Source organism: Crocuta crocuta, unplaced genomic scaffold (assembly GCF_008692635.1).
Source record: "Crocuta crocuta isolate KB4526 unplaced genomic scaffold, BGI_CrCroc_1.0 scaffold177, whole genome shotgun sequence".
Classification (NCBI taxonomy): domain Eukaryota; kingdom Metazoa; phylum Chordata; class Mammalia; order Carnivora; family Hyaenidae; genus Crocuta; species Crocuta crocuta.
Window position 1 is genome coordinate 5,502,776 of NW_027531880.1, and position 15,249 is coordinate 5,518,024.

At 34.9% G+C, this 15,249-nt stretch overlaps 1 protein-coding gene across 1 annotated transcript in view; it reads left to right on the top strand.

Annotated features, from left to right (window-relative positions):
- ADAM18 (ADAM metallopeptidase domain 18) overlaps positions 1-15,249 on the top strand; it is a 109,238-nt gene that overhangs the window by 50,829 nt on the left and 43,160 nt on the right. Inside the window, 3 exon segments of the mRNA XM_077773126.1 lie at positions 7,674-7,769; positions 10,575-10,773; positions 14,719-14,818. Coding sequence (XP_077629252.1) covers positions 7,674-7,769; positions 10,575-10,773; positions 14,719-14,818 — 395 coding nt within the window.

Genomic DNA, 15,249 nt, shown 5'->3' on the forward strand with positions numbered 1-15,249 from the left:
CAAGGAAACAGGAATCTCAGTACCATAATCACAAGGGAATTTGGCAAACAATCTGGATGAGACTTGAAGTGAATTCCTTCCCAAGGTCTCCAATAAGGGACTTAGCCCTACTGACATCTTGATTTTACCTTTGTGAGACCATAAGCAGAGGATCTGATCTAGTTTATGTACTTAAACTTTTGATTTATGGACTATAAGATAATTCTTTAAGTTGCTAGGCTTTTGGTAATTTGTGACAGCCTCATTAGGGAGCTAGTTTACTTTCCAAATAAAATACTTGTCTGCATCCTTTTATGGTCTGTTTCTTGGGGAACTAAAACCAAAACAGTTGGTACCAGAAGTTTTTCTAAGAAGCAGACACTCAGGATAGGATACTGAAAGTGGATGTGTTGCTGGCCAGATGGCAAAATGTACTCATTTATGGGTTTGGGACATTTGAAATGGTGGACTTTAGAAACCTAAACCTTCAAATATCTCAGAAATCTCAGTGCTGTGAAGTCACTGCTGGCTCAATAGTGGAAGAAGGTAGCTCACATTGCCCAGAGACCACACAAAGTTGTGTTCATAAGAGATAGGTGTCTGGCAATATGAAGCTTATTCTTTTCAAGATCTGACCCTGCCTTCCTTCATTCGTTCTAGACTACATCAAGTATAAGTATATCCCAAGTGAGGAAGTACTTTCTGCTATTAGAATGAAAAGATTATTTTTAATAATTTGTAGAATTTGCTGATATGTATATAAAAAACCTGGGTAATATGCCATGAGTGGGTACTAAAAATGCTGGCTCATTGTATTAAAATATAGGCCTGGGTAGGGTAGAGTTTATTCATAGTATGATGCTCTCTGGTGAATAAAGATCTGATAGGCAAGGAGACTTGGAGCCAGTCTTGGTCTGCTGCTGGATGAATCCTTGAACATTGCAGTCTGGCCCACAATAAATGAGGTGCATATGCCAGAACTGCTTTATTATTTTTTTATTGTCAGAACTACCTTAATAGAGAAATATGGGAGGGGTCTCAAAAGCTCAGAATAGTGGTTATATTATAACAAAATATAAGAATAAAAAATCCAGCACCCAATTATTTGGGTGGCTCACAGTATACTGCTTTCAATAAGGCAATAGGAAAACATGTCCTACAAAAGGTCCTAGTATTGTTGAAAATCTCCATGGTAGCTTTCTTGTATAGATGAGAGTTGACTGTTGAAAGCACCATTACAGTATTGGGCACCCTGTGTCACTAAGGATCAATATCAAAATAACAGAGGCCCAGTGGCAGTACTTAGCAATAACAGCCAAATGGTTATAGTTAGCATAAAGGGAAGAAAGGCATAGATGGCAACTACCAGTTTTGAGCTGCATGGATTTATGCTAATAGTTAAGAAAGATCTGGGTAGTCAGTTACTATATTTCTTGATTTATATAATTAAAAATTAAGAAAAAGCAGAGGACTGATACCAATTGCTACAAATGGAAATTCATAATTTCTTGCTACGTTTCCAGACTCAAGCTAACAGCATTGTTCAGATAGAGGATGAAATCCTACAGTGCTCCAATAAGGATAGAAAATAGCAATTTCCTCAATCATTCCCCTCTCCAATAGCATAACTTATTATAGCCTTTTACTAGAGTAACTTACACTGGGGAATGGGAAATACCCATGGTACTCACATGAGGGGAATCAAAACACAGTAATAAGTAGAGTGAGTGTACAGAGAATTTAGGTAATGCCTGGACCCCTTGTAAAAGACCTCCTTACAGTAGGTTCAGTAGACCCAAGGTTAGTTAGCACAGATTCTGCATTCAATCATCCAGTAACCAAATGTAAGTTGTTTGAATAGATAGATAGATGATAGATATAGATAGATAAACCCCTATTAACATTAATAAAAATGTCAACAATAACAGTAACTAAAGATATCACATAGATCTTATATAATATCACATTAAAATGGTAAGGTGATGTGAACATTGTACTAGTAAATTTAACAACCTAAATTAAATGGACAAATTCCTTGAAAAAAAGCATTTACAAAATCCAACATGAGTAGAGATTTAAAATGTGAATAGCATTAATTAGAAAAATATATTAAAATAAATCTTACCTATACTTTCAAAACTCCTTATCAAAGAAAAGTCCATGCCACATGGCTCTGCTGGCAATTTTTTAAATTAACAATAGCATAGCACAAACAAAATAGTAATACTGTAATGGCATTATATAGTGGCAAACGGTAGCCACACTTATGGTGAGCGTAGAATAATGTATAGACAAGTTGAATCACTATCTTGTACACCTGGAAACTAATGTAATGTTGTGTGCCAACTATATTAAATTTTAAAAATGAAATTATGGTGGTTTTATATATTTTTAAATTATAGAAAAGAGGTGATATGCTCTTACTAATTTTTTTCATCTAGAGATAAAAACTAAATGAGTTTATGCATCCATATTAATAATTTGGAACAATTACTATCCACAGTAAATTCAACATAACAAATGTGCACACAGAAACATACACACAGTGATTAAAATGCAGTGTTATTACCAAAAAAAAAAAAAAAACCCAGAAAGTTAAAATAAATATAGTCCATGTCTTGATCACTGCTTGATCACCAGACTAGCATCTGGTACATACAAAATAATCAATGCTTATTGATTCAATGACTGCATGGATAGTGTAATTATCTTTATAATAATATATCATTTTTATCAATGGATAAGGATCAGTATATTTAGAATACCGATGAGGAATAATGTTACTTGGAGAGCTTATTTTAAGAAAGTTTTTCTTAAAGAGAGCTACAGAAAAATACAAGTAACCTTTTAGAAAACTAGTTGATTTCAGGGAAATCTTGCCTTAAAAATCATCAAACATACTATGACACTGTTTACTTTCATTCAGCAATGGTATTGGGCCATTGGAATAAGAAGTGAAAATTGACATCTATATATCTGTATCTATTTATATATCAGCATCTATATGTAAATTAATTTAACTAAGTATTTAAAAGTTATATAGATATATAACATCTATTTTCAGGATGGAAATAGTTAATGTCATAAGGGTTTATCTATATATCCATTGCAACTCCTCTCTATGAGAAAGGGAGAAGCAGCCCCTGACATGCAGGGTCTGGCCTCATAATATCAGCAGGGCCTTGGTGTTGTTAGAAGCTGGCCTGACATGGATAGGTTGTATGGGTCTCCTGTTGAACATAAACAATTTCATAAAAGGTCAACATCTATGATAATGATGGATGCAGAAAAATAGGAAGGAAATTCTCTATGTCTGAACACAAGAAAAACTTGAAAATTTTTCAAGTGACAGAAATGACCAAACACCCTCCCATCCTGGCTAATATGAGTAATTCCTATTCCTCTACCAACTTTGAATTAATATTGTACTTTTTCCTCTTCCAGATAAGAATTATTAAAATACCTACTCAGAGATGTATCCCTTTGTTTCTAACAGCATCTTATCTGGCAAAGTCCGGATTTCTTAAATCCTCTCAAATTACTCCAGCTTGAATCCCATAATTACACCCTCTCACTAAGGACCACAACAGTTTCCCATGGTGTATGTTCTCCTTTGCTGACAATAGTAAAGAATTCAACTTGTTCAACTACAAATGTGTTTCAGGAGGTGTTTGACAGAATGTCATGGATATCTGTATCTTCATAAATATCCCTTATTTTTCACAAATGGAAGCTATTTTATGCACCTACCCACATACATGCAGACGTGGGCATTTGTTTTTGTATTCTCAAATATAATGACAAGTAATAAATATTAGAGTGAATATTCCATAAAATATAAAGAGATACATTTCAGAAAAAATAAATCTGTATGTTTTCAATAGCATTAAAATATCATAAAGTATTGATAAGTCTTTACATAATTTAGGCCACAGTTAGGAGGCATAAAACCGATAGTCATAAAGAAGAACATTACATTTTTCACAAAGTGACAGGCACCATTAATAAGACAAACAATAGACTTCAAGGAAACATTATAAACATATAGAAAGTTTCTGGGGCTAAGACTTTGGGTACTATTTTGAACAAAGGTGGTGAGAGTGGACATCCCTGTCACGTTTCTGATCTTAGGGAGAAGGCCCATTGCAAAGGCATCCAAACTGGTAAGGAAGTCAGTCTTTCACTCTGAAGATGACATAATACTCCACATGGAAAACCAAAAGACTTCAGCAAAAAACAGCTAGAGTGGATATATGAATTCAGAAAAGTCGCTGGCTGTAAAATCAATGTACAGAAATTGGTTGCATTTCCGTACACCAATAATGAAGCAGCAGAAAGAAATATCAAGGAATTGATCCCATTTAAAAATGCACCCAGGGGCGCCTGGGTGGCTTAGTCGGTTAAGCGTCCGACTTTCGCTTAGGTCATGATCTCGCGGTTTGTGGGTTCGAGCCCCGCGTCGGGCTCTGTGCTGACTGCCAGCTCAGAGCCTGGAGCCTGTTTCAGAGTCTGTATCTCCCTCTCTCTCTGACCCTTCCCTGTTCACGCTGTCTCTCTCTATCCTAGAAATAAATAAAAATATTTTTAAAAGATGCACCCAAAAAACCCCCATAAAATACCCAGGAATATATGCTCATGGATTGGAAGAACAAATATTGCTAAAATGTCGATACTACTCAAAGCAATCTACACATTCAGTGCAATCCCTACCAAAATTTTTCACAAAACTAGAACAAACAACCTTAAAATTTGTATGGCACCACAAAAAGCCCCGAATACCCAAAGTAATGTTGAATAAGAAAATGCTAGAGGAATCACAAGCTGTATTAGAAAACTGTAATCATCAGGACAGTACGGTACTGACACAAAAACAGACACATAGATCAATGGAATAGAATAGACAACCCAAAAATGAACCCACATATATATGGCCAAATAATCTTTGACAAAGCATGAAGAGTATCCAATGGAAAAAAGCCTGTCTCTTTAGCAAAAGCTCCTAGGGGAATTGGACAGTGACATGCAGAAGAATGAGCTTGGACCACTTTCTTACACCATACACAAAAAATAAATTCAGAATGGATGAAAGATCTAAATGTGAGACAGGAAACCATCAAAATCCTAGAGGAGAACAAAGACAGCAATCTCTTTGACCTAGGCCACAGGAACTTCTTACTTGACATGTCTCTGGAGGCAAAGGAAATAAAAGCAAGAATGAACTGCTGGGACCTCATCAAGATAAAAAGCTTCTATACAGCAAAGGAAACAATCAAGAAAACCAAAAGACAACCAACAGAATGGGAAAAGATATTTGCAATTGACATATCAGATAAAGGGTTAGTATCCAAAATCTATAAAGAACTTATCAAACCCAACAGCCCCCAAAAAATTATCCAGTGAAGAAATGGGCAGAAGACATGAATAGACACTTTTCCAAAGAAGAAATCCAGGTGACCAAAAGACACATGAAAAGATGCTCAGCATTGTTCATCATCGGGGAAATACAAATCAAAACCACAATGAGATATAACCTCATACCCGTCAGAATGGCTAAAATTAACAACTCAGGAAACAGTAGATTGATGACAATGCAGAGAAAGTGAACCCTTTTTCACTATTGGTGGGAATGCAAACTGGTGCAGTAACCTTGGAAAACAGTATGGAGATTCCTCAAAAAATTAAAAATAGAACTATACTATGACCCAGCAATTGCACTACTATTTATCCAAGGATACAGGAATGCTGTTTCAAAGAGGCACATGCACCCCAGTGTTTATAGTTGTGCTATCAGCAATAGACAAAGTATGGGAAAAGCCCAAATGTCCATCAACTGATGAATCAACTGATGAATCAATAAAAAAAAATTGGTAATTTTTTTGGTATATATATATATTTGTCTATACATTTGGTATACACACACACTACTTGGTGATAAAAAAGAATGAATTCTTGCCATTTGCAACAACGTGGATGGAATAAGTGTATTAAGCTAAGCGAAATAAGTCAGTTGGGGAAAGACAGATGTTATATGATTTCACTCATATGTGGAATTTGAGAAACAGTCAACAGATGAACATAGGGGAAGGGAAGGAAAAAGAAGATAAAAACAGAGAGCAGGGCAAACCATGAGACTCTTAAATACAGAGAACAAACTGAGGGTTGCTAGAGGGGAGGGGTTATAAAGGTAATGGGCATTAAGGAGGACACTATTCTGGATGAGCACTGGGTGTCATATATAAGATATGAAGTACTGGGTTCTATTCCTGAAGCCAAGACTACACTGTATGTTAACTATCTTGAATTTAAATAAAAATAAATAAATAAACACATAGAATGGAGGAAGAATAACTGGGTATTATGTAAAATCTGTTCACAATATTTAGTGAGGAAAAGAGGGAAAAGCAAATCTGTTATGCAAAATGGTCAAAATAAATGATTATTTAATTCATAAGGTTGTACAAAATGAAAATTCATGCTCACACACACTAATAATTAGAGAAGTGATAAAAAAAAAGATGAGAGACCATTTCCCCATCAGTTCATTATAAGTTAAACTGATTTGGTCATACTTAATATTGATAATTATGGTGGGAGAGCATCTTCATTGATTGTCACTGCAAGTAAACACACACACACACACACACACATAATACTGAACTTACTCCTGGAGAACCTGGGGAGTATAACAACAATTTCAACTTTGACTCTATATTTTCTATATTATTTCTAGGATGGGAATATTTATAAAGGCATATCTGTGCACATAGACACGTGAAAAAGCAGAAACAAGTGGAAAATTAAACATAAAGTAGAATCAGACTCAGAATGAGCCTGCGTGGCTTAGTCAGTTAAGCATCTGACTTCGGCTCAGGTTATGATCTCAGTTTGAGGCCCGCATCAGGCTCTGTGCTGACAGCTCAGAACCTGGAGCCTGCTTCAGAGTCTGTGTCTCCCTCTCTCTCTCTCTGGCCCTCCTCAGCTCACACCCTGTCTCCTTCTCTCAAAACTAAACATAAAAAAAGGAAGAATCCTATTCCATAATAAAGGACAAAATATCTTTGAAACTTGTTTTTTGAGTAAACAGAAAGTGTTTGGTTTCTTAGAAAGTGTTAAGAATATAAACATATTAAGGTATTGAATAAATGCAATTTATTTACATGGAAACAATATTTAGTTTATTATTTATTTATCACCCAATGTGAATAAGTTTACTGTCATTCACCTTGTAAAATATATAAATTTATTAACATATACATTTTATTAATTTCATTACAGTAAAACATGATAACTATACTATTTTTTATCATAACTATTACTTAACTCTATTTAATCTTATTCACAAAATGAAACTTTAATAAAGTTATCACTAAAAAGAAAATTGGGGGAGGTTTTCTCTTAGAAACTCACTTTTTTCCTCAAGGATATACTTTCATATTGGTAATTTATGAATTAATTTCCAATGACTTTAGGTAATAAATGTTATTGATCAACTGCTGTTTTAAGTGTTATTTAGTTTTTACCATTGTAAGTTCTTTTGGATATTCTAGAAATAATAAAATAATAAAATTTCATTGAATATAACTATACTATATAACTGAAAAGTTGAACATAAAAGTGTATAAATAGAAGTTGAAATTATTAAATGAGAGCTGTTAAGTGGGTGAACTACAATAACATTTCTTATGAAATTTTAGGAATGTGAATTTAACAAGTGCTGTGATTTTCATACATGTAAATTGAAAAGCTCAGCAAAATGTGGTTCTGGACCCTGCTGTACATCAAAATGTGAGGTAAGTTTCTAATACTTATAAAAAGGAAATTAAGCTGTAATAGAAGTTTATATTAATTAAATTGATGTGGAATTCATAAAAAGAATATAGAAGTGATTCAGTGGACAAAATGGAGAACACATCAACAACCATAAGTAAAAAGAAAAAATACTATGAATTAAAGAAAGCATAACAGATAGGTACTGATTATTCTGTTGTGTTGAACCATAATTTACCATCTTCTAAATCATCAGATAAAGAAAGAGTAAATATATACATTACTACATCAAAATATTATCCACTATAGAGGAAATTTTGAAGTCAAATAAATGATAAATGTATATGGAAATATAGGCTGTGTAGCAGACAAAATGTGTAGCATATAGAATATACAAAGAACTCTCAGACATGGAAAACTGAAAGACAAATCACACGCACTCACGCACACGGGCACACACACACACACACACACAGGCAAAGGGACTGCACAGGCAATTTACAATAATGGAAGTAGAGTTGTTCAGTGTGTGTACTTCACCTGCAGTAATTAAGGTAAACATAAACACAATTAACACAATATCAAAAAGTAGTTATCCAAATGGCAATCTTAAAAACAACAATGTCAGATATTAACCAAAGAAAAAGGATAAGATCTTTTTGGAGAATGTGGAATTTTGAATTGCTATAATCCCTTTAGTGAGCAATATTTGAATATCTCTGAACAAAGTATAAGTTATCAGTTAGTTTCTTTCTTATGTATATACCCTAGAAACATGCACATATATGGAATGCTTAGAAAAGAATATTAATTATAGAGTTGTTTGCAGTAGTAAACAGTTGGTATTGGAATAATCACATACATTATTGTATGTTATACAAGAATTAATAACTGTAGGCTAAATATTCATGCACTAATATGATGTTATCTTTAAGATATATGTTCAAATGAGAAACTAAGTTCAATAATGCAAAATATTTTATAATTAAAATTCTGAGATATTATATACACATAAATATTCCATATATTCTTTTTGCCCAATTTTTCAACTCGGGTATAACTTACTATATTTTAATTTTATTACAGTAAAATTCTTTTAGTGAATACCTCAGAATATTATAACAACCATTCAGCCTTATAACTGGCACCACAATCAAGGGATAGGTGATTTCATCATTGCTCTAAAAAAATCACACTGTGCCTCTTTATAGCTCCACCCAATGACCCGGTAACTACAGATCTGTTTTCTGCATCTGTAACTTTCTTTTTTTGGAAATATAAATTGAATCATATATGTAAACATTGTAATTGGGCATGTTAGCATAATGCATTTGAGATTCATTCAAGTTTTGTTGCTTGTCAGTAACTCACTCCCTTTTGGCTTATTTTTTCAAAATAGGTATTTATTATTAAAAAATATACAAACTGGCTTTTTATTATTCACAAATTATGAAAAATTTTTTTAAATTTCTCTCAACCCTCCCAAAAAGTGTGCTCTCTCTCTATATTCTTGAATGGCAGTACATTTTGGTGGTATAGAAACCAACTCACAAACTTTCTATATAACTTTGTTAGAAAGTACAAAGATATGGCAGAAGCTAGAATCCCTACAGTGTTAGACAAATTCAAGTTTTAGTGTTACTGGACTTTTATAAACAGTGAGGATTACAGAGTAAATGGTAAACAAACATCTGTGTGAAATTTTGCAAAGCAAAAATGATTACTTCTTTATGTTTTCACTTTGCTTCAGCCTTTCCAAAACACCTTTAAATGCAAAAGTTGAAAATTTTCCAGTTACATGAAATTTAAAAAATCTTGGGCACCTGGATGACTCAGTTGGTTAAGAGGTCAACTTCAGCTGAGGTCATGATTTCACGGTTCATGATTTTGAGCCCAGCGTCAGGTTCTGTACTGTCAGCTTGGAGCATGGAACCTGCTTCAGATTCTGTGTCTCCCTCTCTCTCTGCCCTTCCTTCACTCACTCTTTGTCTCTCTTTTGTCTCTCAAAAATGAATAAACATTAAAAATTTAAAAAGAAAGAAAAAAAAAACTCTTGGGGCGCCTGGGTGACACAGTTAGTCTGACTCTTGGTTTTGGCTCAGGTCCTGATCTCACGGTTTCATGACTTCGAGCCCTGCTTTGGGTTCTGTGCTGACAATGTGCAGCCTGGTTGGGATTTCTCTCTATCTCTCTCTGCCCCTCCTCCACTCATGCTGTCTCTCTCAAAATAAATAAATAAAATAAAAAAGAGAGAAAAATCTCTTAAAAGTAGCATCATTCAAACAGCACCTAACTCACAAATGTGTATGCAGTCACCACAACTAAGCATGTCAGAGTCACCAGCTTATAACTGAAGGTAGAATTACAGGCCATTTCTGACAGTTAAGAGAAAAGGGCATGAGGGGTAAGTATGCAGCCCAGGACAACCAGGTGCTTGATTGTGGGAAAAAGGGTCAAAACTAAACGTACTTTCCTTACAGAATCCTGTTTTTAATTACAAGTCCTAATTAAAAACAGCTCCTTTAAACACCTAAATCCTTTTTGACACCGTCTTCATCACTAAAACAGAGATGGTACAAAGTCTTCATACAAGAGAGAAACTTTCTGAAACTGTAGTTTACATCAATGCTAATAATAGCCAATTTAGCAGAAAGAACTACAAAATGCAAATTTATAAATACTGTACCTTACTTTTCCTTCAGAACTCAAAGCCTTGGGATAACTGTGATTCTCCCAAATATCAATAATTAGGGATATTTTATATGATAAATCTCTTCACTAAGTAAGAATAGCCATTCATAGAATATGGTTTTCTTTTTTCTTCCTAGATATCAGTAGCAGGCACTCCTTGTAGAAAGAGTATTGATCAAGAATGTGATTTTACAGAATATTGTAATGGAACATCTAGTAATTGTGTTCCTGACACTTACGCATTGAATGGCCAGTTGTGCAGGTTGGGAACTGCATATTGTTATAATGGGCGATGCCAAACTACTGATAACCAGTGTGCCCAGACATTTGGAGAAGGTATTGCTCTTTATTATATACTTATTTTACCTTAAATTTGGATCCCTCTCTATAGGAATATATCAAATAGATGGTTAAAGAAAGTTAAAGCCTTCATTATCAAGTTGAAGAAACTTCAGAGTAGGTTAAATTCTCAGTCAAGTCTGTTTTGCCATAATTAAGGTTCTGGTTGGAAGACGAATGAAACTTACACACAGGATGGGACCAGTTGAAAATATGTTCTCCCCAATTTTAGCCTCCATAATTCTCTGAAACTACAGAAAATATAAAATGGTACAACCCTGATCCTTCACACCACCACCTGCACCCTAGTAAGAATGGCATAAGTATGTTCCTATTATTTGAAGATAATGTGGAAACCTGTCACTCATAACACAAATTGTATCCCTATCTGGTTTCTCTCCTACCTGTCCTGGACACTAACTGAAAATCAAGTTAAGTCACAGCAGAATAAAGCCAGGATGTGCTGGAATTTATAAGGGAGCAAAGGAAATATACTCCACTGGAGCTGTAGGTCTTAGACAGCAATTACTGCCAGAATCAAGGGAGTGTATACATGGAACAGTTTCTGAGAGTGCTTGATCCTAAGATTGGATAGGGGAACATAAGATTGGGTAAGAGAGAGTTTATTCTTTTGGGAGTACTCTCCTAAGATACTAAGACTTAACACCCTGGCAAGGATCATAGAAGACAGTACAAATTTCTATTAGGATTGTTTCCAGAGAGATGAAAACAATAGCCCACTCTAAGTGAAATTTAAATGACAAAATTGCCGAGGGAATAGAATCCTTGAAAACTTTAGTGCACAATGGGTCCATAGGGTCCACAAATCCATTTGGTAATTATTTTCAGTCCTAGAGGATATCCTCAGGTTTGATATATTAATAGTTTGTGCAGTCTCATCATTACATCCTTGGCCTATTTGATAAGGCCATAGAGACACCCTCTGTAACCCTCTCCTTCCAGAAATTAATAGTCCCTTTAAAGATCTAAAGGGTATATATAAGTATATATAAAATTACTCAATATAATTAATTGATCAATATGATTCTTGCAGAAACCAGATGGTGTTGGAAGATAATAGAAATCCATTGCAAATGCAGAAAAGCAGTAGATTAATTGCACCCACTATGCCAGATGTGGTGTCCATGCAAGAGCAGAATAGCATATGTAGTATGCCACTGATTTGGCGAATATATTCTTTTCTCTTCCTATTCGTAAAAAAGAATTAGAAATAGTTTGCTTTTGCATGGAATAGATAATGGCATTAATGTTGAGTTTTGTTCTCAATCATAAAGTTGTAGAGATGTGGACGTCTTAGAGAATATCACATTTTCTATTCCATCAATGATTTTGTTCTAATACAGCTAAATAGGAAAAGCATTGCTAGAATGCTGGAGGATTAAGTAAAGCACATTTTCTATAAAGGGAAGGAGATAGACTTTCAAAATGTTTAGGAATTTGTCATAAATAAAATTTTTAGGTGTCCAGTGATCAGAGGTATTATCTGATGTCTCCTGAAAAGTAAAAACAAATGGTATATACATCTCTTTGAACTAAAAAGTACACCAGCTTGTAGGCCTCTTTAGGTTCAGGAGTCAATATATTCCATGTGGGAAAGTACTGCTTGATTTCATTTACTAGATGACATGAAAGGTTGCTAAGTTGAGTGTTGTGAAAAAGCAGGAAAGGGTTCTGCAGCATGTCCAAGCTGCAATGCAAGAAGCCTTGCATTCTGAATTATAAAATATAGCAGCCCCAATAATATTACAGGTGTGGGTTATGAAAAAAAATGCTATATGGGACTTATACCACACTTCTTTGGGAGAGTAACAGAACAGTGCTCTGGGGTTTTAGAGCAAGATCATTCCATCTAAACTGGAGAGCTATACCACTTTGACAAAACCACTCTGAGCACACCACACCACTGACCCCTGTAGAGATGAAGAATCTGACTTTCAAACACCAAAAAACCATGTGTTCATAACTGTACAGTATAAGCTCTGTTATGTCAGATCCACTAAGTTAAATCGTCAGGTATATGGAAGTCACTCATTCACCTGGACTCAAGTACAAGCAAAAAGAGAGGGCAGAAGAAAAATCCATGAGCAGAAAATCCAGAACAGTACATCTTTCTCTCCTTTGCATCTCCCTCAGTTCATACCTATGAAATTTCATGGGATTTCACCATGACCAGGTTACACTAGAAGAACAAGCTCATGCTTGTTTTATAGATGTGCTGGCTCAGTCACCAGTTCTAAGTGGGGGAAAAGAAGCAGTAGCCATACTTCAGCCTCACTTTGGAGGATGCCTTGAAAGATACTGACCATCTGATCATTTGTTTCTATAGAAGGGGAAACAGCCAGATGCAGATTATAGATATTCTCATGAACAATGACAAAGGGCCTAGTTTGTTGGTGGGGTTCCTGGGTGTGGAAAGACTAGAAGATTAGAGGCAAGAGTTCTGGAATAGAGATACATGGAAATACACATGGAAATGAACAATAATATGAAGATCTTTACATTAATACACCAGTTAACACCCACCAATGAGCACCCACCATGGAAGAGACACAAAACAATCAAATAAGCATAATAATTTGGCTAGTTTACATCTACCAGCATCTGTCATTATCCATCCCAATACCTGTAGGATGGACATATTTCTAGGCTTTCTCTATTTTTTAAGTACTGCCTCTGAAATAACAGATTCTTTTCTGAGTTTAGTTTATCTTTTTCTTGAGCACCTTTACCTTCTGGTCAAATGTAGTCAATAGTAACCAAGACACCTTCTGGTTCCCTACTTCTTTGCCGAAGACAAATTTATTAGGGCTATTATTTCCCTTTCAAACACTGAGAAGAGAGTTTGTTCAAGTGTTTTATCCTCTCATAACATGCATTAGTCTTCTTTATCCAGTGATAGTAATTTTATTACCACCTACAATGACAATGCCACATATTTCAGACACATTTTACTGGGGAACTCCACTTTTAAGTACCAATTCATGTTTTTGATGAAATGGAAAAAACTCTGAAACATCTGAGATTTATGTATCCAATACAATGATTCTGCTACTCCACATTGCTTTCACTATGATGCCCAGAGTGACATGACTGTCTACTTAAACGTCCACAAAATGTCTACTTAAAACATTGCTTATGCTCCATGAGAGAAGAGAATATGAGACTAAGTTCTGAAGGTTTCTGCCCATAAGTAACATGTTTCAAATTGCAATGTCAAGCCTAATATTCACTGGATAGGGGCGCCTGGGTGGCTCAGTTGGTTAAGGTAAGCATCTGACTTCGGCTCAGGTCATGGGTTCGAGCCCCGCATCAGGCTCTATGCTGACAGCTCAGAGCCTGAAGCCTGCTTTAGATTCTGTGTCTCCCTCTCTCTCTGACCCTCTCCTGCTCACGCTGTCTCTCTCTCTCTCAGAAATAAATTAAGGGGCGCCTGGGTGGCTCAGTTGGTTAAGGTAAGCATCTGACTTCGGCTCAGGTCATGGGTTCGAGCCCCGCATCAGGCTCTATGCTGACAGCTCAGAGCCTGAAGCCTGCTTTAGATTCTGTGTCTCCCTCTCTCTCTGACCCTCCCCTGCTCACGCTGTCTCTCTCTCTCTCCTAGAAATAAATAAAAAACATTAAAAAAAAAAAAGAAAGAAATTTAAAAAAATATTCATTGGATGAAGCAGTATGCATTCCCACAGGAAAGGGCAGCAAATTATTATTATTAATAATATAATTTTACTACAATAGATACAATTCTTTTCTGTTAGGTAAGACAATTGTTTCTTTCTACTTGCATTGGCAAGATACACACAGAAAAAGAGTATGACCAAACTCTTTATTTTTGCTTAAGTAATAAGAGTTTCATTAGTGTTTTATGGAGAAAATATTTAATTTATATTAAAAATAATAATTTAATAGACATGTTTACATTTTTAGGTGCTCGAGGTGCTCCATTTGCCTGTTACAAAGAACTCAATTCTATGCATGATAAATTTGGAAGCTGTGGTTTTAAAAATTCACAACCCTGCGAACAGAAGTATGTATATAGAAAATAATTGTTTTACTAAGTCATAAGAATTATATATTGTCTGTTAAGAGATGCTAAAGAGTAACAGTAAATTGCATATCAGGAGAATATTTTCAAATAACATTATATATATCGTCCTTTCTTTTTCACTGTTTTTTTCTCTAATACATTCTAATGAAAAACTAGACCAAAAAAGGCTGATGCTTATTACCAGAGGTAGGAAGTTAGCACAAACTACCAAAAATCAGAAACTTGTGCACTAAACTGAGAATTAAAACTGAGTTTTTTAATTAAGTTGATATGATAATGATCCTAAAGCAAATGCTTTGATTTTTGAGACATGAGATTATTTAGAGGAATAAAGTTTTCTTTTTTTTGTTTTTGTTGTTTCCAAAATACTGATATGTAAAGCATGGCAGTACCTATCAATAACTAAATTG